This window comes from Eumetopias jubatus, unplaced genomic scaffold (assembly GCF_037043125.1).
Source record: "Eumetopias jubatus isolate StellerSeaLion01/CBP00866 unplaced genomic scaffold, mEumJub1_p1.0 scaffold_10, whole genome shotgun sequence".
In the NCBI taxonomy this organism is placed as follows: domain Eukaryota; kingdom Metazoa; phylum Chordata; class Mammalia; order Carnivora; family Otariidae; genus Eumetopias; species Eumetopias jubatus.
The window spans coordinates 23,153,313-23,178,517 of record NW_028274816.1 but is presented as its reverse complement, the minus strand read 5'-3'; the positions used below and the strand labels follow the sequence as shown (position 1 = coordinate 23,178,517).

The 25,205-nt window shown below is 41.0% G+C and overlaps 1 protein-coding gene across 1 annotated transcript in view; it reads right to left on the bottom strand.

Annotated features, from left to right (window-relative positions):
* Nucleotides 1-25,205, bottom strand: part of SNTB2 (syntrophin beta 2) — a 105,296-nt gene extending 80,091 nt beyond the window's left edge. Inside the window, exon 1 of the mRNA XM_028095778.2 lies at nt 24,598-25,205. Within this exon, the coding sequence (XP_027951579.1) occupies nt 24,598-25,177 (580 nt within the window). The 5' untranslated portion in view covers nt 25,178-25,205. The remainder of the gene's footprint in view (nt 1-24,597) is intronic.

The window sequence follows — 25,205 nt, the reverse complement described above, 5'->3', positions numbered from 1 at the left end:
TATGATAACACGAAATGCTTACCATTATTATAATAGATAATGTAGGTACAACTATAAGAATACAATAATATAATGTCTTACCCTATAAAATGTTCCAAAGTAAAAAAAATTGCATAGACAGAAAAAAAACCTGGGGAAAGGGAAATCTTTAATTTATATAATCTTCTATTGATTGAATTTTTAAAAGTATTTGATTATTTTGTGATAAAAAGTCATTTTAGGGGCGCCTGGGTGGCTCAGTCGTTAAGCGTCTGTCTTTGGCTCGGGTCGTGATTCCGGTGTCCTGGGATCGACCTCTGCATTGGGCTCCCTTCTCTGCAGGGAGTCTGCTTCTCCCTCTCTTTCTGCTCCTCCCACCCTGCTCCTGCTCTCTCTCTCTCTGTCTCTCAAATAAAAAAAAATTTTTTTTAAAGTTATTTTAAAAAATAATAAAAATGAAAATGTTAAATTTACCAAAAACTGAGGAAATTACAAGAACAGAGGTCTCCAGAATTTTGCTGTGTATGTAACTATCTTGCTAAACTTTTAGTATTTTGTCCCCTAAAGCTGTACATTTTCCTAGTTAAGTAGCTATCTCAGAATCAACATTTGGAATGAATTCTGATCATAATTAGCACAGTAGTTAAGAGTGTAGGCTCTGGAGGGGGCGAACTTTCTCTCTGTCAAATAAATAATCTTAAAAAAAAGCCTAAATTGATTAGTTTTATGTGATAAACATTACCTAAAAAATGGTATGCTATGGGCCAAAAGTAAGGAAAAATACAGGGCAACTGAGAGCAAAACAAACCAACCTAGTCAGTCACTATGGCTATGGTGTGGAAGCTTCTATATTTGTCAAATAGTTTCTATCAACATAGATGCATAGTTACTGTACTATGTAAGAATTCCTTTCATATTCTGCAAGAATAAAAATGCTAGCAAATTCCTTATTAAAAAATGCATGCAGAAGATATTTTCCTGTAGGGAAATTGGAGATTAATTACCTACATCTTGCCCAAATAATACAGACTGGAGAGATGAGTAATGACTGTTAAACAAAAAATTTAAAGGTAGGAGCCCAGAATGGCTTTCCACATTTGTTACACTTCCTAATAAGCATAACTGTGTGTAGGACCTGAATAGAAAGACAGGATTTCATAAATATACAATAGATTCTTTTTTATAACACATTGGTTGCATTTAAGTATTTTTTGAAGCATTATTAGAAACTTCAGTTTTATTTGAGAAAAAGTTACTTATCCCACTTTTCCTCCCTCAAATTCAACTAAAGTTACCAGAACCTTAAAATTGTGTTTGGGGGATGCCTGGGTGGCTCAGTCAGTTAAGCATCTGCCTTCGGCTCGGGTCATGGTCCCAAGGTCCTGGGATAGAGCCCTGAGTCAGGCTCCTGGCTCAGCAGGGAGCCTGCTTCTCCCTCTGCCTGCCACTCCCCTGCTTGTGCTTTCTCTTTCTCTCTGATAAACAAATGGATAAAATCTTTAAAAAAAAAATTGTGTTTGGGATCACTAGGGGACCATGTGTGTGAAGTATAAAAGTAGTAGCATGGAAATGCTAGACGCAGGGAAGAGGAAATGGGAAAGATAATATTATCCAAATAAAAGAAAAAGCCCACTAATTCAAAGGGATACATGCACCCCTACATTTATAGTAGCATTATTTACAGTAGCCAAGATATGGAAGCAGCCCAAGGATCCACAGATTGATGAATGGATAACGATAAGGAAGATGTGGTGTATACACACACACACACACACACACACACACACACACAATGGAATATTATTCAGCCTTAAAAAGAATGAAATCTTGCCATTTGCAACAACATGGATGGAGCTGGAGAGTATAATGGTAAGTAAAATAAGTCAGAGAAAGACAAATAGCATATGATTTCACTCATATGTGGAATTTAAGAAACAAACAAGCAAAGGGAAAAAAAATAAGAGAGACAGAGAGACAAACCAAGAAGTAAATTCTTAATTATAGAGAATAAACTGATGGTCACCAGAGGGGAGGTGGGTGGGGGGATGGGTTAAGTAAGTAATGGGGATTAAGGAGTGTACTTGTCATGAGCTCCGAGTGATGTATGGAAGTGTTGAGTCACTATATTGTACACCTGAAACTAATATAACATTTTATGTTAACTAACTGGAATTAAAATAAAAACTTAAAAAAAAAAAAGGAAAAAAAAGCTGTATGTCACACCCACCAAACCAGATGCCAGAACACACACCCAAGGATCAAATGGAGAGAGGGGAAAGGAAAGAAGGAAGATAAAACTGGAAGTCTTTCTCCCTACCTTCTTTATGAAGGGTCACAGAAAGTATCTGTGAAATGTGAATTCCAGTAACAACCTCCTCCCTAGGATGGAATTGAGGGCCATTACACAGAAATTACTTAATTATTTCTTCCCTTGAGAGTAAATTGGGTCATGCGTATGCAGATTCCCCTTTTGCTAATGGGTCCCACTCTGTACATAGCCAATTTAAAACATAACTTTAGGGAAACAAAACAAGATCATCAGGACATAAATACTACGACCATATGTGAACGACACAGCCGTAACATCACTGTATAATTTCCATTACTACTTCCATAACTGAATTTAGCCCAACAGCCAAACTAACGATTTGAATTAAGCAGAAAGGTAATCTGATGCCAAGAAAGATGTGGTAAACTGGAGAGTGGAAAAATACTTGCTTAAGCCACAGACTATTCAACTGAGATGGATTACTGAAGGGGCCCATGCTGTAGATTTCCTTATGCTGGTACATCATCTGAAAATATCTGGCTTCGGTTTAAGACGGGATATTCTTAAATATGTTTTAAGTTTCCCAAAGCTTAAATCAGCAGTCAGTTCATTTAGTTTGTGGGCAATGCACTAACTTAAGATCCTTTCTTTCCACAGACCAAAATTAATCAATCATCTGTCCCTGTAAAGAATTTGGGCTTCTGAAAGAATTTTAAATCTATGCTAGGAAAGGCCTGAGGTACTAGGTCTAAAAGGAATTGTGGCAAAGTCTGACTTCTTAGAAACTACTGTCTCAACATGTTTTTCTTTTGAGGAGCAATAAAATTCCATATACGGAATAAGCCTTGATGGCACACAACCCAATGAATCTGGTGCCCACTGCACTGGGAGATTTCTGGTGGTCCTAGAGACCCTATAGAAGCAAATACAGCTGAGCAGCAATGCTATGTGTCCACTTCTGCTTCCTCATACCCTGAACAAAGGACAGTCCTCAACAGTCTCTAGCTTATAAGACAATTATTAAGGAGAGGTGCTCAATGAATAACAGATTCCTACTATAATAAAAAAGGGGTTTAAGGAAGCTGTTTTAAATGGCAAATAAATGGCAAAAACTGAAAGGTGAACATCATTTTTAAAAATAAAATTATTAAAAAAATAGTGCATAAAAGTCACGATCTGCATTTAATATGAACAGTAACCATCATATTACCTTGTTACTAGCTCTTGAAAGGTAGGAATTTTATTTGTTCAAAATAATGCCTACTACCTGGGGAGATGTGAGGAGTTACTTCTGCTTTCTTCTTTTTTTTTAATAGCTTATTTATTTATTTGAGAGAGAGGGAGCGTGCGTGCATGTAGGCGAGCAGGAGGAGAAGCAGATGGGGGGAGGTGGATCTCAAGCAGACCACGCTGAGTGTGGAACCCAACGTCGGGCTCAATCCCACGACCCTAAGATCATGACCTGAGCCAAAACTAAGAGTCCACCAATCAACCAACTAAGCCACCCAGACGCCCCACTCCTGCTTTCTTCATTAGCCTTGAGTGAAAATTGGGAAGAACAAGAATAGTGAGAAAGCCTCCTATTCAAAGGGAACAGAGAAGATGGCCAGAGGCTGCATCCACTGATTATATAACATATGGATGCAAAAAAGTTTGCCTGGTTAAATGTGATATGCTGGTAAGAGATCACAGAAAGACTGGGAACAAAAAGATGTAGCTAGGGGCGCCTGGGTGGCTCAGTCATTAGGTGTCTGCCTTCAGCTCAGGTCATGATCCCAGGGTCCTGGGATCGAGCCCCGCATCGGGCTCCCTGCTCGGCGGGAGGCCTGCTTCTCCCTCTCCCACTCCCCCTGCTTGTGTTCCTGCTCTCGCTATCTCTCTCTCTCTCTCTGTCAAATAAACAAATAAAATCTTTAAAAAAAAGATGTAGCTAAACATTATTGAGACTCAGGTAATAGCTGAAATTATAGGAGATGACCTACACATCGGGTGTACATAAAAGAGATGCAGAGTCGTATCAGCTTCCGTTTCTTCATTGACCTGCTCCTAGCTAGCACCAGTTTCTCCACACAGGGAGAAAGAGATTCTCTTTTCCATCCGAATATGAAGTATAGAAAGAAGTGAGATTAACATTTTTTGAACACCTATTATGTGCTAGGTACTTTATATAAAAAAAACTTTACATAACCTTCACAATCATTTGAGAAAGAAACCAAGGCTTAAAGTTATTTTCCTGACATCATGTAGAACACTAGGCCTGCATGGCTCCAAAGCCAATGCTTTTACTACAATAGAACATGATCATCAGCATAGATTCACCTGGATCTATTCTGCTCAACAGCACTTTCTCTTGCCCTGGAAGAGAGGCAACCCTGGCCTGTTCTCACCACGTTCCTGGACCATAATGAGCCCCGGATTCTCTAGTTCTTCCCTTGTTCAGGCTGTGCCTAAAGTGTTCACGACAGCTGTACAGCTTATTCCTACTGCTGAGGACATGCTGCAGGGACAATGTCATGGAAAAGGCACAGGTGGCACAGTCAGTTAAGCATCTGACTCTTGGTTTTGGATCAGGTCATGATCTCAGGGCGGGGAGATCAAGCCCCGCATGGGCTCCATGCTCAGCACAAAGTTTGCTTGAGTTTCTCTCTCCCTCTCCCTTTGCCTCTCCTCACTCTTTGTACACGCTCTCTCTCAAATAAATAAATCCATAAAGAGTTGATTGCTCACAGAAAATATTTTAACGAAAGTAAGAAAAAAAACCACAAAAACAATTTATACAAAAATAAATTCCAGGGTGCTTGGGTGGCTCAGTCATTAAGCGTCTGCCTTCGGCTCGGGTCATGATCCCAGAGTCCTGGGATCGAGCCCCGTATCGGGCTCCCTGCTCCGCGGGAAGCCTGCTTCTCCCCCTCCCATTCCCCCTGCTTGTGTTCCCTCTCTTGCTGTGTCTCGGTCAAAAAAAAAAAAAACTTAAAAAAAAAATTCCAGGTGCATTAAGAACTTAAATGTGAAAAATAAAACTTAAAAAACAACAAAAAAGAAAGAAAATGTTTTAACCAAACTCAAATTATCTTCCAAATAAGAAATCCAAAATAACTGTTCAAACTTTTTTCTGAAAATCTGAGAATAATTTCTCAGGAGAGTTTTTTTTGGGGGAGGGCAGAGAGGATGTATTGTTGTTGACAATAAACACAATCTAACAGGGTTAACATTCCTTTCAGCTGCACTTTGTTCCGAAACTGGTTAATACCCAATGATTTGCCACTAGTTCCCAAGTCCAAGTTAAAAATACATTCCTTTCATAAATAATTTTAGATTTCTTCAAATGGATAAAATGAATACCTTACCAAGTAGTATTAAAGGATTTTATGTCCATGCCTCCTTAATCCTTTCTATTTTGCTACATCCTCCCCCTCCCCATTCAGCATATCAACATGGCAAAAAATAAGTTAGCCTGCTGTTTTAAATACAGACCTGCATTTGAGGGAGTCTTACAAGTTATAAGACTGCAACTTTTGGTTCAGTGCATTCTCTCCCATTTATTAGTGTTAACGATAGTTCTTCGCGTTCTGTGACATTAATACCATTACAAGATGCTGTACAAGATGCTTAGAAGAAGGCATCAAAATCCTTTAAATAATCATGTTTTCACATGTAATACTTCATGATTCCAGGTGGCAACTTCCAGCCCAGGATGCTGTTTTCCTATGGCTTTCCTGAGTATTCTGCTTCAAAACCAGACAGTTGGTGGCCCTGAAAGTGTGATGGGGAGTAATTATAATAAAACAGAGAGATGACTCCATTTGTCTGATATTTCAGTGTCACATCACTGAAGAGGGAACACATATTAATGAATAGGTCAGCAGTATTTACTAAAGTGTTTGGTAAAAGTTACACAGCAGTCTTCTGCCATTACCCCACAAAGAGAAATAATGAGGATCTTTAGGGTAGAGGAACCTTACCAGTCAGGTGAGGACAAAGTAATAGCAAAGAAACATAGTCAATACCAAAAAATTATTTTAAGATGGCTCATGGAGCACCTGGGTGGCTCAGTCGGTTAAGCGTGGGACTCTTGGTTTCAGCTCGGGTCATGATATGGGGTTGTGAGATAAAGCCCCATGTCAGGCTCCCTGCAAGGTGGGGAGTCTGCTTCCCCTCTCTCTCTCCCTCTGCCCCTCCCCCTACTCATGCACACACACACACACACACACACACACACACACACTCTCTCTCTCTCTCTCTCTCTAAAATAAATAATCTTTTTTAAAAAAAAAAGATGGATTATAGGTCTAAACTTGAAATACCACCATTAAGCTAATAGAAAAAAATATAGAATATCTTCGTGACCTTGAAGTAGGCAAAGATTTCTTGGACAGAACAAACAGTAACCATGAAGGAAAAAATTTCAGCTCAGCTAAATCTACCATTAAGGAAATGAATAGACAAGCTCCAGGTTAGAAAAAATATTCACAGGGGCGCCTGGGTGGCTCAGTCGTTAAGCGTCTGCCTTTGGCTCAGGTCACGATCCCAGGGTCCTGGGATCGAGCCCCGCATCGGGCTCCCTGCTTAGCAAGAAGCCTGCTTCTCCCTCTCCCACTCCCCCTGCTTGTGTTCCCTCTCTCACTGTCTCTCTGTCAAATAAGTAAAAAATCTTTTCAAAAAAAAAGAAAAAATATTCACAACACACACATCTGACAACAAACTTGTATCCAGAGTATACAGAGTTCTACAACAATAAAAAGAGAAACAACCCAGTAAAAAAATTAGGTAAAAGACTTGAACACTTTTTAAAATACATCAATGGCCGGGGGCACCTGGGTGGCTCAGTAGTTAAGCGTCTGCCTTCGGCTCAGGTCATGATCCCAGGGTTCTGGGATCGAGCCCCGCATTGGGCTCCCTGCTCTGCAGGGAGTCTGCTTCTCCCTCTCCCTCTGCCTGCTGTTCTGCCTACTTGTGCTCTCTGTCAAATAAATAAATAGAATCTTTTAAAAATATATATATATATGAATGGCCAATAAACACATGGAAAGATACCTTCTCTTTATTCACCTCGTAAATGGAAATTAAAAACCAAAACAAAATACCATTTCACACCTACTATAAGAGCTAAAATAATAAGATGAATAGAACTTAATGTCAGCAAGGACATTAAGAGCTAAAATAATAAGATGAATAGAACTTAATGTCAGCAAGGACATTAAGAACTCTCATACGTTGTTGTTAGGAGTGTAAGATGGTACATTTACTCTAGGGGATTATTTCGCAGTTTCTTATAAAGTTGAGCATACATCTACCCATGAATCAGCAATTCTACACTTAAGTACGTACCCAAGAGAAATGAAAACATATATTCACATTCACTCACACACACACGAAAACTGAACAAGAATGTTCATGGCAGTCTTATTCATAAAGTCCAGAAATCAAAACCAATCCAAATTATAACAAAATTATGGGGGCACCTGGCTGGCTCAGTTGGAAGAATGTATGCCTCTTGATCTCGGGGTCATGAATTCAAGCCCTATGTTGGGTGTAGACATTATGTAAATAAATAAAAAACTTAAAAAAAGAAAATTATGGAATACTTATACAATGAGATATTAATCAACATTAGAAAAACAATGAACTACTGGGGCGCCTGGCTGGCTCAGTCAGTAAAGCACATGACTCTTGATCTTCTTGGGGTGGTAAACTGAAGCCCCACATTGGGCTTAGAGTTCACTAAAAAAAAAAAAAAAACCCACAAAAAAACAAAACAAAACAAAAAACTACTGGTACAGGTAAAAACCATGAATCTCAAAAGCACAATGAAAAGTGAAAGAAGACTTATGCAAGACAATACCTACTATGTGGCTCCATTCCTATATAAATTTCAAGAACAAAACTGATTTATGGTGAAAGAAATAAGAAAGCAGTTACCTGGGGTGGGGATGGGGAGAGAAACTGACTGGAAAAGGCAATAAGGGAACCTTCTGGGCATGACGGAAATGTTCAGTAGCTTATGTAGTCATTACACCGTTATATACAATTGTCACAACTCACTCAACTGAACACCTAAGAGCATCTTACTGTGTGTTAATTATACTTCAACTTTCAAAAATGTTAAGGAGTCAGAATTAATCCAAGTGACAGTTAAGTAACCCAGCACAAAGAAAAACTGGACAGCTTTTTAATTTCATCTGAATTTTAAAAACTGTGAAATATTTAAAATACACTAAAAAATATAGAGTACAATATAATGAACATTCATATAACTCAACTTTATCAATCTTCACATTCTGTCATATTTGTTCAGCTTTATTTCCTAACAAAACACCCCCATGAACCTCTCTTTGACTCATCCTCCTTGTGCCCTAGCAGTAATTGTATCCTGAATGTGGTATATAACAAATTCATTATTTTTCTTGTATTTCAATTCCAAGGACCTAAAAAATAAACTGCACTGCAGCAGCACTTTTAGGCCACCTGTATTTTATTTATTTATTTACTTATGTTTATTATTTTTTAATTTAGTTTTTTTAAGATTTTATTTATTTTTGTGTGAGAGAGAGCGTGAGCACAAGCAGAGGGGATTGGGAGAGGGGGAAGCAGACTCCCCGCTGAGCAGGGAGCCACGTGTGGGGCTCGATCCCAAGACCCTGGGATAATGACCTGAGCTGAAGGCAGATGCTTAAATGACGGAGCCACCCACGTGCCCCATTTACTTACTTTTAAAGATTTATTTATTTGAGAGATAGAGTGCATTTATTTATTTGAGAGATAGGGTGCAGGAGAGTGGGGGAAGGGCACAGGGAGAGAATCTTCAAGCAGAGGGCCTTGGGGCTTGATCCCAAGACCCCTGAGATCATTACCTACGCTGAAACCAAGGGTCAGTCGCTTAAACAAATGGGCCACCCAGGCGCCCCTAGGTCACCCATGTTTTAAATAACCTTTTACACTTGAGATTTGATGCTCTGTATACTCCATCCTTCTTTCATTTAGCAAACATACATAATACCAGTGATGTGACTGGTGTTTTGCTGGGTGCCAAGAATGCAGTCTACAGGAGCAGAATGCCTGGCATAAAAATAATTTCATGCCAGTGTTCTAATGCTAATAGAGAATACATTAAACTTTTTGCAAAAGAAGTTGATTCCTTACTTGTCAAAATATTCCAAACATCTAAATCATTGTGAGTAAATTTAGTTGACAACAATGGCCAACACAAATATAATATTTATGCAAATAATTTCCCCCTTTCTCCTGATTTTTCACACTAAAAAGGGCAGAGAAAAAGGAATCACTTGGCATCTAAGTCCTAGAGTTTGGCTTTCTTTGCAATATTCATTAAGAGAGTCTTGCCCTCATTCACTAAAGTACAATAAAGAAACCTCAAGTTACACAATAATCAGTGGCAAAATTAATTGCAATCTAGATCACTCAATATTCCTTCTTCCCTAAGTGATTCTTTTCTGCTTGAAGAAGACAGCTTTATAAATGCTGCCTGTGTTGGTCTAAAGAAGACTAGTTACTACTTTTTTTTTTTAAGAGTTTATTTATTTATTTGACAGAGACACAGCGAGAGAAGGAACATAAGCAGGGGGAGTGGGAGAGGGAGAAGCAGGCTTCCTGACGGAGCCCGACTCAGGGCTCAATCCCAGGACCCTGGGATCATGACCTGAGCCGAAGGGAGACGCTTAACGACTGAGCCACCCAGGCACCCCATGAAGACTAGTTACTACTTATAATGAAAGATGGAAGAGCGAAAGCTGATTTATCTGCACATCTACAACATAAAAATCTCTTATCTGGCACTTCTGTGTATCTCCATCACAACAATAAAGTTCACAATAAGGTATTACAAATCCAGAGGTTCCATCTGAATAATCAAAAAGAGATTAAACTATATTTACAATATTTTTAGTGTTAAAATAATTTGATATTTCAATTCTCTGACAGTCCATGTATTTGTATATAGTCAGTTTAACTACAACTCTTCAGTCTCTATGTTGTATTTAGAGTGATAAAATATGAGAACTAGAAGGCGTCCTATTTTTAATAGATAAGAAATGTAAGGCTTGTAATGCTGAAATTATTTTTTCCGAGGTCACATAGGGAGCTAATGGCCATCAGAAACGCTTTGCTTTATTTTTCTCCCAAGTATCTTGTCCTCTCATGCTTAGGTACCAAAGCATTTCTGGTACCGGAAGACTCAGGGAGTTTCTGTTACCACAACCCAAGGATTGGAGATGTCTTAAGGATCCCAAAGACTTCTTTTGAGGCCCAAGCACAAAAGAAATAGAAGGGAATTTGAGAAATAAAAAGAAAAGAGTGGGAGGAAACGTTGGTGGTAGAGGAGTAAGAGCAGAACAGATCTTTCTCCCAACCACAATGTCCCTAGAGAGAAGCAGAGGAAAAACATGCAAGGAAAACATTTTTCTTGTCAAATATATAGATGAAAATATACGTACAAATACATATGAATATATTTACAAATTTGCCAGACCTGGCTGCTAGAAACTAGCTTGGCAGCATTTAAAATTATTTTATTTCTTTATTTGCCAGTATCAATGCCATTTACTAATCTTGTGAGTACTGTCATTACTTTGTATCCTGAAATGAAATTAACAAATACAAAAATCAACTCTATAACACTGTAAGTGGACAAAGCAGATCCATATAGAAACATCTGTGGTGGGATGCCTGGGTGGCTCAGTTGTTAAGCATCTGCCTTCGGCTCAGGTCATGATCCCAGGGTCATGGGATCGAGCCCCGCATCAGCCACCCTGCTCGGTGGGAAGCCTGCTTCTCCCTCTCCCACTCCCCCTGCTTGTGTTCCTCTCTCACTGTGTCTCTCCCTGTCAAATAAATAAATAAAAATCTTTAAAAAAAGGGGGGGGGGCACCTGGCTGGCTCAGTCGGTGGAGCATGTGACTCGTGATCCTGTGTTCATGAGTTCAGAGCCCCATGTTGAGTGTAGAGCTTACTTTAAAAAAAAATCTTTGAAAATAATGCCAAATATTTATCCTTAGTACTCTGAAATGTAGTATAGATTACTAGTGGTTTTTTAAAACGAGACAGCCCTTACTGCAATGAAAACAGCTAACAATTTAAATACCTTTACTGGCCAACAATTACAGCAGAATAAGGAGGTAAATCCAAGACACTTAGTGTTCAGTGAAACATTGTGTTTCATTTGGGCAAACATTTATTTGTAAAGGTGGATACTGTCTGGAGAATGCTACTTTGCTAAAATTGATGTTTTTCAAAACTAAAATAACATTGTAATATACTAAAAATGGAAGAGCTAACAGAAAAAGTTTGGCTAGAATGATTACAAAAGAAAACTGACTTTTGCATTACAAAGCAGTTAGCAGACAATGAATAAAATTGTTACAAGCATACCTAAGACATCAGTTTATTATTTTTACTAATAATACATTAAACTTATTTAAAAAATCAGTGCTTTAGAGTCTAGAAAACCAGCTATTTCATCAAGTGTGTTTGCTGGAGTTTGCATATCACTTGCTCGTTCTTACCTTTGGACATGCCACTGCCCTCACAAAGAATATTTATGTCTATCTTCTGTACCTCCCACCGCCCCTCACCTGACCCAAAACACATTCCTAACATCAGTTGCTTCCTTATTCCAAGTTCTTTCAGCATTTGTCTACCACTTGCAATGTATGAAATAATGTAGGTTAATTTATGTGCAGTTTATTAGCATGTTTATACCCATTCTGGGTACTTCCTAAAAGTAGGGCTTGTGTGGGGTGCCTCACTGGCTGAGTTGCTAGAGTTCGAGACTCCTGATCAGGGGTCATGAGTTTGAGCTCTACACTGGCCATAGAGTTTACCTAAAAAAAAAAAAAAGGTAGGGGGGCGCCTGGGTGGCTCAGTTCGTTAAGCGACTGCCTTCGGCTCAGGTCATGATCCCAGGGTCCTGGGATCGAGCCCCGCATCAGGCTCCCCGCTCGGCGGGAAGCCTGCTTCTCCCTCTCCCACTCCTCCTGCTTGTGTTCCCTCTCTCGCTGTCTCTCTCTCTCTGTCAATTAAATTAATAAAATCTTAAAAAAAAAAAAAAGGTAGGGCCTCTGGGGCTCCTATTGTCTTTCCATCTCTCCCAGAGTGCCTAGCAGGGTGTGGGTATTCAATATGAGCTGATTAATCACATACAGCTATTTGTGCCCAGCATGAAAAATCCTAGACAAAGGCGAGGAGACATTAACAATAATCTCCAGACAGATGCAACAACACAGAATCCAGGAGCACAATTTCCTGCACATTAAGCCAATCATAACAATAAATCCTGTTGGTCTTTAGATCTGCTAGTTTCTTAACCTAAACAGATTTATCAGAGAAGCAGTGTATTATAATGATAAATACCAAGAGGTGTGGAGTCTGATTAATCTGAATAACTACCTTGCCTCTACCAAGTGTTGTGACCATCGACAAATTATTTCATCTCTCCAAGCCTCAATTTCTTCAAACTGATTATGCCTGCCTCACAGTGCTTTTAAAAGAATAAACCGTGATAATGCACAGAAAGAGCTTAGCAGCTGTAAGCTCTCAATAACATCATTATTATTTGTATTGTTTCAATTTTTTTTTAATTTACAATTTAGCTATAAAATATCTTGGGGCATGTGGCTGGCTCAGTTGGTAGAGCATGCGACTCTTGATCTTGAAGATTATGAGTTTGAGCCCCACACTGGACATATATATTAAAAATTTTTCTTTTTAATTTTTTAAATTAAATTTTTTATTTTTTAAATTAATAATAAATACATAATAATAAATCAATGGCTTCAACATCTGCATTATAAGAGTAGAGGCAAGTTTGCCTAGCAACCACCCCATTCTGCACTTCACGGTTTGGTGAGGCTGCCAATCTTGATATACCAGGGATGGGCACATGACCCAGGCCTAGAATCACAGTCTCCAACATCTTGGAAAGAGTGATAGTTTGTAGAGGTAGAAAAAGCAGAGCTAATCAGAGTCTTCCAAGAAACTGATATGTGGGTGCTAGAAGAAAAATGTTTCTTTTTTAACAGGGGTTATTGAGTTACGGCAATATATTCCTAGAACTGCCAATGCCATTTTAGCTGACTATACAGAATTAGACTCTCCACAGCAGGAGATGTTGCAGCCAAGATAATTTGAGCCTTTGGATTTCTCTGGACCTAAACCTAGATCCACCCCCAGTCTTAGGAACTATATGAGGCAATACATTCCACTTCTGCTTAGTTTGGTTTGGGTTTCTGCAACCAAAATAATTCTTAACTAAAAAAAAATTGTACAGGGGCGCCTGGGTGGCTCAGTTGGTTAAGCATCTGACTTCAGCTCAGGTCATGATCCCAGGGTCTTGGGATCAAGCTTCCTGTCGGGCTCCCTGCTCGGTGGGAAGTCTGCTTCTCCTTCTCCCTCTGCCCCTCCCCACTGTTTGTGCTCTCTATCTTCTCTCTCTCTCAAATAAATAAATAACATCTTTTAAAAAATAGTTTTATTGATCAACTGGTTTTACTAATAAGTCTATGATTTTTCTGAGTCTCTTTCAAAATCAAAGCTTCCCATTTTTCAAGTGCAAAGTATAACATTTTACATATATGACAGATTATTCTTAACTGGATATATGTCAAAGAATTCTAGTAATGTCTTGGGAGCCAAGTCACAGAAACAAACCAAGTTTGAGTTCTCTAACTCTTTTATTCTTTCCAAAAGGCAAATCTACTGACGCTGTAATCACCGGCACTTTGTTCACATACAAAATTATTTCATGAGTTGTGCTTTTTAAACTGAAATCAAACACAAATTGTATGAAGGAATCAGCTTGTTTTCCTTACACTGGCACTCACATAAATAATAAAATTAAATAAAAATAACTAAATCAACTGCATTTCTCCAGACACAAAATATTAAACACACCAGAACATACAGTTGTTTCTCCAAAGCCAAAATCTCCTTTGTGGAATCTAGGGAAAATCCGCTTTAAAGGAAGAATATGCTCTTATGCTGTGTGACTAGATGTAAAATTTATAAACTAAAATTTTTCTTCTCAGTCCCCAGAGCCAGTAGAGTTATATCGCCTAAGTGCTTTATAACAAAGCTGAATGGTATAAGCTTAATATCCTCCCAAGTATTCCATTTTTGCCCACTGGTAATAACCATTCCCCTATTATCCCTGGATAGAAACCTCAGGGCCGGGGCGCCTGGGCAATTCAGTTGGTTAAGCGTCTGCCTTTGGCTCAGGTCATGATCCCAGGGTCCTGGGATCGAGTCCATCGGGCTACCTGCTCAGCGGGAACCCTGCTGCTCCCCCCGCTTGTGTTCCCTCTCTTTCTGTCAAATAGATAAATAAAATCTTAAAAAAAAAAAAAAGAGAGAGAGAAGAAACCTCAGGGCTAATTAACTATATCGGATCTGCCCCCACAGCCTGTCATTTCTTCCTTTAAAACAGTGGCTCTAAATTTTCCATCCAATGTCTCTGAGGGATCAAATGCCTGTGCTCACAACAGATGCTCACTCCCAGAGGTTTTCTACAAAGTGTCGATCTTTGGGTGTAGATGCAGTCAGAAGGATGCTATCTAGGTAGAAAAAGGTCCCCAGTGGATTCTGCTGATCCCTGGCAAAAATCATCTGCTTTAAATGTTCTTTGAGGGGCGCCTGGGTGGCTCAGTCGGTTAAGTGCCCAGGATCCTGGGATCGGGCTCCCTGCTCAGCGGGAAGCCTGCTTCTCCCTCTCCCACTCCCCCTGCTTGTGTTTCCTCTCTCGCTGTGTCTCTCTCTGTCAAAGAAATAAAATCTTAAAAAAAAAAAAAATAAATGTTCTTTGAATTGTGTCTTCCTTTCTATTCCCAGTGCGCCCACCACCACCCCCTTCAATGGTCACCACCTCTGCTTTGAGCTGCTTTCATTACAACAACTGTAGTTTTTCCTACCTTTCGTCTTTCCTCTCTGCACTGTATCCAATGCATCCACTGCTGCCAACCCAAAATTCTGTTCCCATCATGTCACTTCCTGGCTCAACAACGGATTGCATCAGTTCCCCACCCTTCTATCTCTTCAACCTCTTCCCTTGTCTGTTGGCCTTTTCTCCTTGCCTTGCATATATGTCCCAATTCTTCCCCATGTAAAACAAAATAAAAAGCAACCAACTACAAAAGTAAAACCTTTCTTGGACACTTCATTTAATTCTAGTCACCATGATTGCTTCTTTTTTTTCTGAGAAACTTTTTTTTTATTTTTATTTTATTTTTATTATTTTTTAAAAGATTTTATTTATCTATTTGAGCGAGAGAGAATGAGAGAGAGAGAGCACGAGAGGGAAGAGGGTCGGAGGGAGAAGCAGACTCCCCGCTGAGCAGGGAGCCCGACGCGGGACCCGATCCCTGGACTCCAGGATCATGACCTGAGCCGAAGGCAGTCGCTCAACCGACTGAGCCACCCAGGCGCCCCCTGAGAGACTTTTAAAAAGCATGGTCTACTCACTGCCTCTTGATCCTGTCACTCTGCTGAAACTGCTCTTACAAGAACTCTAATGATCTGGTTCTCTAATTACCAAATCCAGTGAACTTTTTAGTTCTTGACTTTCTTGGCTTCTGTAGCATCGGAAGATGCTAATCACATCCTCCTTTTTGGAATTCTTGCTTTGCCGACTTGCACTGCACCATCTTCTCCAGGCTCCCTCCCTACCTCTCAAACCATTTCTTTCCAGATTTCTCTTCCTGTACTCCTTTTTTCAAATGTAGGGGCTCCGCAAGTTCCATCCTGGCTCTACTTCTCTTTTTAATTTGCACTCTCTCTTGATGATTCCATCTACACTCATGGCATCAAATACCACCTCTACCCTGACATCTCATAAATCTTCATTCTCCTATTTCTCTTGACTATAGACCATACTCCAGACTGGCTATTGGACTTCTGCACCAGGATGTCACACAGGTAACTCCAACATGCCCCAAACCAAACTTCTTTTTTTTTTAAGATTTTATTTATTTATTTGACAGAGAGAGACACAGCGAGAGAGGGAACACAAGCAGGGGGAGTGGGAGAGGGAGAAGCAGGCTCCTCGCTGAGCAGGGAGCCCGATGTGGGGTGCGATCCCAGGACCCTGGGATCATGACCTGAGCCGAAGGCAAATACTTAACGACTGAGCCACCCAGGCGCCCCCAAACCAAATTCTTACCTTCACTCAAAACACAGTTCCTCCCCTGATACTTTTGGTTTCATAGTTATCTGGTTTCCGAGGCTAGAAATCTAGGAGTTATCCTCCACTTTTCTCTTTCCCTCAGCCCCCAAACCAATCATTTAGACCTGCTGTTTCTTTTCTTTTCTTTTTTAAAGATTTTATTTATTTATTTGTCAGAGAGAGAGAGAGAGAGAGAGAACAAGCAGGGGGAGTAGCAGGCAGAGGGAGAAGCAGACTCTCCTGAGCAGGGAACCCGATCCTAGGACCCTGGGATCATGACCTGAGCTGAAGGCAGACGCTCAACCGACTGAGCCATCCAGGCGCCCCAGACCTGCTGTTTCTGTCTCCCCAATATTTTTCAGCTTCATACTGTCCCATCCAGTCTCACTATCGTCATGGTGTTGCAACAACCTCCTAACGGCTTTCCCTTACCTCATGTCTTGAGCTTCTACACTCCATCTGCCCTTCTGAACTTCCTAGGACATCACTCCCTCACTTAAAACACTCCCTCATTTAAAGCACTTTAAATTAGCCTGGGTGGCTTCCCAGGCCTAAAACTTTTGACAGCACACACCCATAGGTAAAATGTGAGTCTACACACTCAATCTGTGAATATTCATCAATACATATATATTATTAAATATCATTAAGATATAGAAATCAAGAGAGAATGGCATAAAGATTAAATTAAGACAATAACATATTCCTGATGAAGTCATACTATCATTAGCTGCTATATGACTCAAACTACAAGATACTCTCAGGGCCAAGTTCATTAATAATTATAATGTGGTAATCCACATTTAAAATGGTCATCTTGGCAATTTCATTTTTTAGGCTACCTTCTCAACAGATATGATTACCTTGAAATGTGACAAAGAGCTCCTACTAGAAGAAATGTCAGCTTTACCTTTTTGTTATTGTTTGTAGTATTATAATTACCTTTTTTAAACATTTTTTTAAATGTTTTATTTATTTATTCATGAGAGTCAGAGAGAGAGAGAGAGAGGGAGAGACAGAGAGAGAGAGAGAGAGGCAGAGGGAGAAGCAGGCTCCCCGCCTAGCAGGGAGCCCGATGCGGGATTCGATCCCAGGACCCTGGGATCATGACCTGAGCCGAAGGCAGACGCTTAACCATCTGAGCCACCCAGGCGCCCTATAATTACCTTTAATCCATGGTTTCTTTGTGCAAATCTTTAAGCCACTTGTTCATTTTGAGAAGACTAATTTAGTTAAAAGCACATGATATAATGTATATCCACTCAATCAGGCTCAAGTAAACTACAATAAGTCACAATGTGTTAATACCAAATTAGTAAGGTCACCACTCTCAATCCCTTTGCTTTGTGAAGCTTTGACTCTTTCCTCGAGATATCACCTTGTATATCAAATGTGTAATGGCCCCATCTTGGAAGACTGAGAGAACCTGTATCACCCATACATTAAATATTAATAAAGCTCAAGTTCTTTTTTTCAGGTTGCAAAGTAAATATAAACCCCACTTAGAGACAACTGCTTGCACTGCAATGCATACAAGGCCCTTGATCTCTGGCCTCTGCCCACCTTTCCAGCATACTTTCAGGCACACATTTCTTACCATGCTTTACTTCTCTCAACACACCAGCTACTTGTCACTTTCTTACCTTTGACATGCTATCTCCTTTGCACTGCTTTCTCTGCTTCAAGGGCACCATGTTCTCACCTCTTTTAAAGCACTTATCACAACCTGTTATAACTGTTTCCTTACTAGCCTAAGGGGCAAGGATTACTCCCAATTTTTAATTCCCACCATCTACCACAACACCTTGTTTGCAGTAGGTACTTAATAAATGTTGACTGACAGAATGAAAAAGGTCCAAATTCCTCTGGCTGGCTTTCAAGGCCTTGCATAATTTGGCTCCAATTTATCTACCCAGCCTTATTTTCTTCCAAGTCCATTCCTATTCTCCTCACTCCCCATCATATGTCATGCTCATTTTGGCTTTTGTTCAGGTTACCCCCTCAACGTGGAAGGCCTTCCATCTACAGAGAAGCAACCTGTTCTTCAAGCCTCAGATCTAATTATCCTTTTCCCATAATGTCACAGTCTACTCTTTCACCCCACAACGGATCATTCCCTTCAGAGAACTCTCAAAGAGGGAGTACTAGATATTTGATCACTTACTCTCTATGTGGCAGTTTTCTCTCCCCAATTTCAGTCTAAGTTCTTCAATGCCAGAGACTACCTTCAACTTATTTTGCACACTGCTCTCTCACAACACATTGCAACATGATGCACAGGAGAGACTAAGACACCTGAATGACTAGTTGTAGGTAGTATAGTACAAGGGAGAAAGCATGACTTGGGTTTTAGTCCAAGTTCCACCACTAATTAGCTAGTTGACCTCAAACACGCCACTTAACCTCTCCCGTCATTAATTCCTCGTCTGGAAGATAAGACTTTACAACCTTTAAAATTCCAGGTAAGGTTTTTCCTTTTGTGCAAAGAACATTAAAATTTTTCCTCTAAAAATCAAGAGAAATTCTGAGACCTTTAGTAACTCACTTAACTTTAATGAACTATAGTGTAATCATTTGTAAAACAAAAATAAACAGCCCATCACCTCCAAGGACCGTGTAAAGGTCAGATGAGAAAATGCATATAAAAATGCATACATAGGGCACCTGGGTGGCTCAGTTGGTTAAGCAACTGCCTTCAGCTCAGGTCATGATCTTGGAGTCCCAGGATCGAGTCCCGCATTGCGCTCCCTGCTAGGCAGGGAGTCTGCTTCTCCCTCTGACCCTCCCCCATCTTGTGCTCTCTCTCATTCTCCCTCTCAAATAAATAAATAAAAACTTAAAAAAATTTTTTTTTTAAAATGAATAGATGGGGCGCCTGGGTTGCTCAGTCAGTTAAGTGTCTGACTCTTGATTTCAGCTCAGGTCTTGATCTCAGGGTTCTGAGTTCAAGCCCCACATTGGGCTCCACACTGGGTATGAAGGAAGCCTATTTAAAATTTAAAAAAAAATTTAATGCATAGATCATTTTAAAATGCTAATAAAAAAGTAAGGTATTATTATACTATTATGTTATTTAGTGAAAAATACAAGTAGGCAGCATTATTTGTTGCCAGTTAGGATAGTGTGTAAATCTAGCCATGAACAGGGAGTGGATCCTCAAATAATCCATCAGCTCAGAACAGCAGAACACTTCCACAGCCACGGGCTGTATCTCATGCCTTATGTACAAAAGACACACATTTGATCACCAAGTAAAGTAATCTTTATCCTGGAAAAATTACACAGCAGGTAACATATTGAAGTTACTGAGTTACCAGTTAAGATCTAAATTAAAGCCTGGTTTTGGTTTCTAAAAATGTTCTTAGAATTTTCATAACCACTCTATATTAGAATCAATAAACTTCTCATACTTTTATAATAATTTGGAGGACATATTTTAGCATGAAGAGACTATGAGAAGTAATATGGTTACAAAGACATAGTTTCTCATATAAACATGTCTAATCATTCAAGTGAAACATGAGGAGGCTAGTTAAACAAAAAGAAACAAACACAGAAACACAAACTTCCTGATAATTTAGATGTTCTTCAAGAGATAAATTGATGAATATACATGCAAAATCTCAAAGAAAATGTAAAATGTTTTCCTTAGGAGACTCTAAACTTGTCCAACAAACAAGGAAGAAAGTGGCAGTGTAGGAATTCAGACTAGCTTCTTTAATTTAGCAGCCTAATACTGTCAACAGTATGTTACATGTCTCCTAACGTGCACAAAGAACCACATCATAGGGGCGCCTGGGTGGCTCAGTCATTAAGCATCTGTCTTTAGCTCAGGTCATGATGCCAGAGTCCTGGGATCAAGCCCCGCATCAGGCTCCCTGCTTGGTGGGAAGCCTGCTTCTCCCTCTCCCACTCCCCCTGCTTGTGTTCCCTCTCTTGCTGTGTCTCTCTCTGTCAAATAAACAAAACAAAACATTATATATAACACTCAAAATCTCAAACCATCCTGGATACAAAAATTATTTTCAATTTTCATGTTAAATTTCACACCAGTCCACTTCCTCTATACACTTAACCATCTTCTTTTCAGTAGATTTGATAACAAAACTTTTGAAACTACATTTAGGCAATAAAAGATGATTTTCCAACAATAGTCCAATGAGAACTGCTTCAAAAAAAAGATCTTTGGGCGCCTGGGTGGCTCAGTTGGTTAAGCGACTGCCTTCGGCTCGGGTCATGATCCTGGAGTCCCGGGATCGAGTCCCGCATTGGGCTCCCTGCTCAGCGGGGAGTCTGCTTCTCCCTCTGACCCTCTTCCCTCTCGTGCTCTCTATCTCATTCTCTCTCTCAAATAAATAAATAAAATCTTTAAAAAAAAAAGATCTTTTCTCAAATATCAAACCTTAAGCTGAATACTTTATACTGTCTTCCCTAACCTCTTCTGGAACATTTTTTGATGTATAGTATAATTTGTGTTCATTTAATTTCACAGCCCTAAACATATAAATTCTAGAAGCTTCCTAGTTAGACCCTATTTTTAGCACTCAAGATACAGCAAATTCAACATACAATACCTGATGGGTGAGCAGTCACCCCTTTATGCTTACAGTCTGAATATCTCTGCATAGCATTAGCTTAATATCAATGTTAACAGTCACTAGCCAAAACTATAAGCACAGAGAAAAGCAAGTTTTAAGGTTCTGAGTGGTAAAATCGCTACTCAGCCTTTTGGCTAAAATCAAGGGTAAGGTTCTGAGTGGTAAACATGAAGAGGAAAAATCAAAGGGATGGGAAACTAAATGCAAATTTAAAAATAAAAAAGTTGAGATGACAGGGGGCGCCTGGGTGGCTCAGTTGGTTGGGCGACTGCCTTTGGCTCAGGTCATGATCCTGCAGTCCCGGGATCAAGTCCCGCATCGGGCTCCCCGCTCAGCGGGGGGTCTGCTTCTCCCTCCGACCCTCTTCCCTCTTGTGCTCTCTATCTCTCATTCTCTCTCTCTCTCAAATAAATAAATAAAATCTTTAAAAAAAAAAGAGAGAGATGACAGGAAAAAAGATTAGAAAAAGGTGTTTGCAACCAAGAACTGCAAACTGATTCTTAACCTGTTCACCTAAAGTAATCTTTATTCCTATCACGTATTTCTTTTCAAGTAAAATGGTGCCTTGGATTTTAACAACTTGTTACCCTGGCTACTCTCAGAGTGCTTGTGTCATCTCACATGTACCTTCATGACCCACTCCTACCTTCCTCATTCAGACTTTGGTTTTTGTTATTGTTGTTTACTGCTATATTCCCAGTCCCTAAGAAAGCACCTAGCACACAAATTGTCAAATGAATAACAACCCTTTGAAGGAGGTATTATTACCATCCTGGTTTTTCAGATGAGGAAACTAAGGCTTTGCAAGGTTGAGTAACTTGCCCAGGGGTTACAAACCACTAGCCAGAAACAGACCCACGTCTGTCTGACCACAAAGTCCTCATTTGTACTTACCCTCACTGGGCAAAATAACTTCCTACTGTCTCTCATTTGTGTGTATTTACTGGTGGCAGCTTTCTCGTAGGGGAAGCTTCAACTTCTCCATCAACCTTTTCCCAGGCATCCTCAACCTCTGACCCCCACTAAGGTCTTCTACAGATCTCTCTTTGCGCTGTGTCCTCTCAAGTTCTAGTATAACATCCTTTTTAGCCCTTTGCTATAGTTATTTCTTATCTCTCTCTTATCTCAACTCCAAACTTTCTGAGGGCAGGAATCAGGTATCTTCAAGTGCCTCCGGCACATGGTAGAGTTGAGTAAATGTTTGATGTATGAATGAATAATCCTGACAAATCCATGAGATAAAAAGGAACCCTTTAGCTCAGTTCCCTAACCACAGGCAACCAGAGACTACTGCTTTCCTTTGCTTGAGGGTGGCAAGGGCATGCCTGAAATTCCCTGCCCACATCACAAAAGAGCATCACTGTGCTACTTAAGGCAGCTTTTCAAGTTTTGAGACATCTAATGGAAGAACAATAAGGTTCCAAAACTTTAAGGACTAAGCATAAAATCTACCTTTTAGAAGTGGCCTACCTGGATGGAACACCAGCTCTTGATTTTAAATGTCTGACTGGTTCAATTTAAATCACTGTTTTCAGTGATTTAGCATATTCTAAGTAATTTTATTTTTATATCTCTTTGGCTTGAAAGTGTAATTTCATACTTCCCCACACATTTAAGGACAAAAACTGCTTATCTTTTACAAAATAGGAAGATAACATAGAACCTGTGTGTTAGGTAAAAAGGCACTCAGTAAATATGTTATTATGCTGCTGTTTGTAAAACCTCCTTCTAAAAGCACATGTGGCCTATTTTAGACTAGTGAATACCGGGCAACATTTACTAGATGATTTTCATTTAATCGGTATGAATACCAGGTTCAAAACATATCTAAACAAAAACTGGGCTTTTAAAAAATATATGGTGTAAAGAGCTGAGATGTCTGCCCATTACCAGTGAGTACTACATAAATAGTACTACTCCAATATTCTGGTTCTAAGAATTTACAACCAAATGCGTAGCTAGACCAATTTCAAGGTGCACATTTAAGGTTACAATTTTTTTAATACACCCACTGCCCAAGCCACAGTCTATAATTTTACTCCATTTATTAACACTAATTTCTGAGCAGTGTCTGGCACCACCTATAAGTGAGGTATAAATAAGATTTATAAATAGGATATTATAAAGATGGGACACTGGAATTTCATACTTGGGAGCACGTGCAAACTAACATTTTTCCAAGTATTTACAAGCAGGTTTGGGAAAAAGTGAACATCACTTTGGCAAGCTGGACTTCTGACCTCTCAGGTCCATGACTAGTCTCTGCCTACCCCTATTCCCCACCCATTCCCTTCTGCTCTTCCTCTGCCAGGAATACCCTCCTGACTCATCTTTGATTGTCTATGTCCATTACTTCCTTAGAGACCTGGCTCAAGATTTCAGCTCCTTGAAAAAGGCCTCCCTGACTAATCCTGATTTCCACTACTTCCTAACTTTGCATTCCCTTGGCATTTATATAGTTTGCATTACATAATCAGTAACTTAAAGTTGTTTTGCATTTTTCCATCATGTCCCCAACTAGAGACCAAATAGAGGAACATTATCTTTTATATCCTCTTCTAAACAGCCAGTAATAAATGCTTCCTTCTTGAATGGCTGAATCACCAGTGAGAGAAAGGCATTCGCTCAAAAATTTCTGAAGTAAGCAACCGGCTTTTCAGATCACCTTGACAATACTCTACCACCTCCAACATGCATGAGTACTTCACAGAAATGAGATTTACTTTTGCCTTCCATAAATTCATCACAAAAGATCCAGATTACAGATCACGTAGGTACTTAAAGCAAATAATAATAGTGGCTATTCAAACATATCTTGAGATTTAACATTTCAGGCTTCATTCAAAGCCTTGAAGCAGCATGCCTGTGAATGCTAGGAAGCTGGCACCAGTCTCTTGCAAAAGGGGCAAAACTCTAGTTGGCAGTAAATGTTCAAACACGTGAGCCTCCTCTGTTAAACAAGGCTCATTAGCCACACAAACTTGCTGCTTCAGCTTTCTGGCTTCGATGAAGTGCTATGAGCTCCTCTGGTTATTGTCGAGAGTCAATGGTGGGCTAAATTCCCATAAATTAAGCAGTAGTTTTGGTGGTTTGCCCAAACATACCACTGGCATCGGTGTGGGTGGGGTTTTTTTGTTTGTTTGTTTTTGTTTTTTTTTTAAACAGACCCTCTCTCGCCCGGGGGGGGGCAGATGTGAGTGAAGAGAGTGCCAACCCGGCACTTCTCAGGAGGCAAAGCGAGACCTCCAGGACTCGAGCCCTTCAGTATCCCTCTAGTTCTTAGTGTCAGCTTATCTTGAAGAGGCGGGGCTTCAAGCGCTGCAGCTTTTTCCTAAATCTCAACCGAGTCTTCCTTAGGGACCGAAAGCCAACTTTTCCTGCAAGAAGCCTCAGTTTTTTCCATACTCAAAGCCCCAGTAGGCAGGATCCAAGCGAGAGCCGGGCCACCGGCGCGGGGAAGCCGAGGACGCGGAGGGGGAGGGAACGGACTCTCTCCGCAAAGGGGGCCAGGATGGTAAAAACAAAGTGAGCGCCGGCCAGCCCAGCGCCGCCCGCCGCCCCGCCGCCCCGCCGGCCGCACTCACCCTCCAGCAGCACCTCCTTGCCCGCGCGCTTCAGCGCCTGCACGGCCTGGTCGTGGGTGGCCTGGCGCAGGTCGGTGCCGTTCACCGACAGGATGGCGTCGCCCAGCCGCAACGCCCGGCTCTGGTCGGCCGCCAGCCCCGGGAAGATCTTGGAGATGAGGATCGGCATCCGGTTCTCGCGGCCGCCCTTGATGCTGATGCCCAGGCCGCCCGCCTCCTGCTTCACTACCCGCACCCGGCGCACGGGCGGCGACGCGCCCGCCTCGCCCGCCGGGCCCCGCGGCGGCGCGGGCGGACTCGGGGGACCCAGGCCGCGGCTGGGGCTCCCCGGTAGCGAGTCGCCGGCCCCGCCGCCGTTCGGGAGGCCGTTGAAGGCAGCCGCTGCCGGCCCCAGAGCCGGCTCGGGCTCAGCCGCCGCAGCGTCGCCCGTGAGGCTTAGGCTCTCCCCGCTGAGCTCGGCCACCACCCGGACCCAGCGCTCCCTCAGGAGCAGCTCCACCAGCCCCGCTTTGGTGGCCCGCGTCCACACCGCCATGGCCGGCCCCGCTCCCGCCGCCGCAGTCGCCGCAGCTACCCTCATTCCAGTCAGGCAGCCTCGGCGCTTCCCC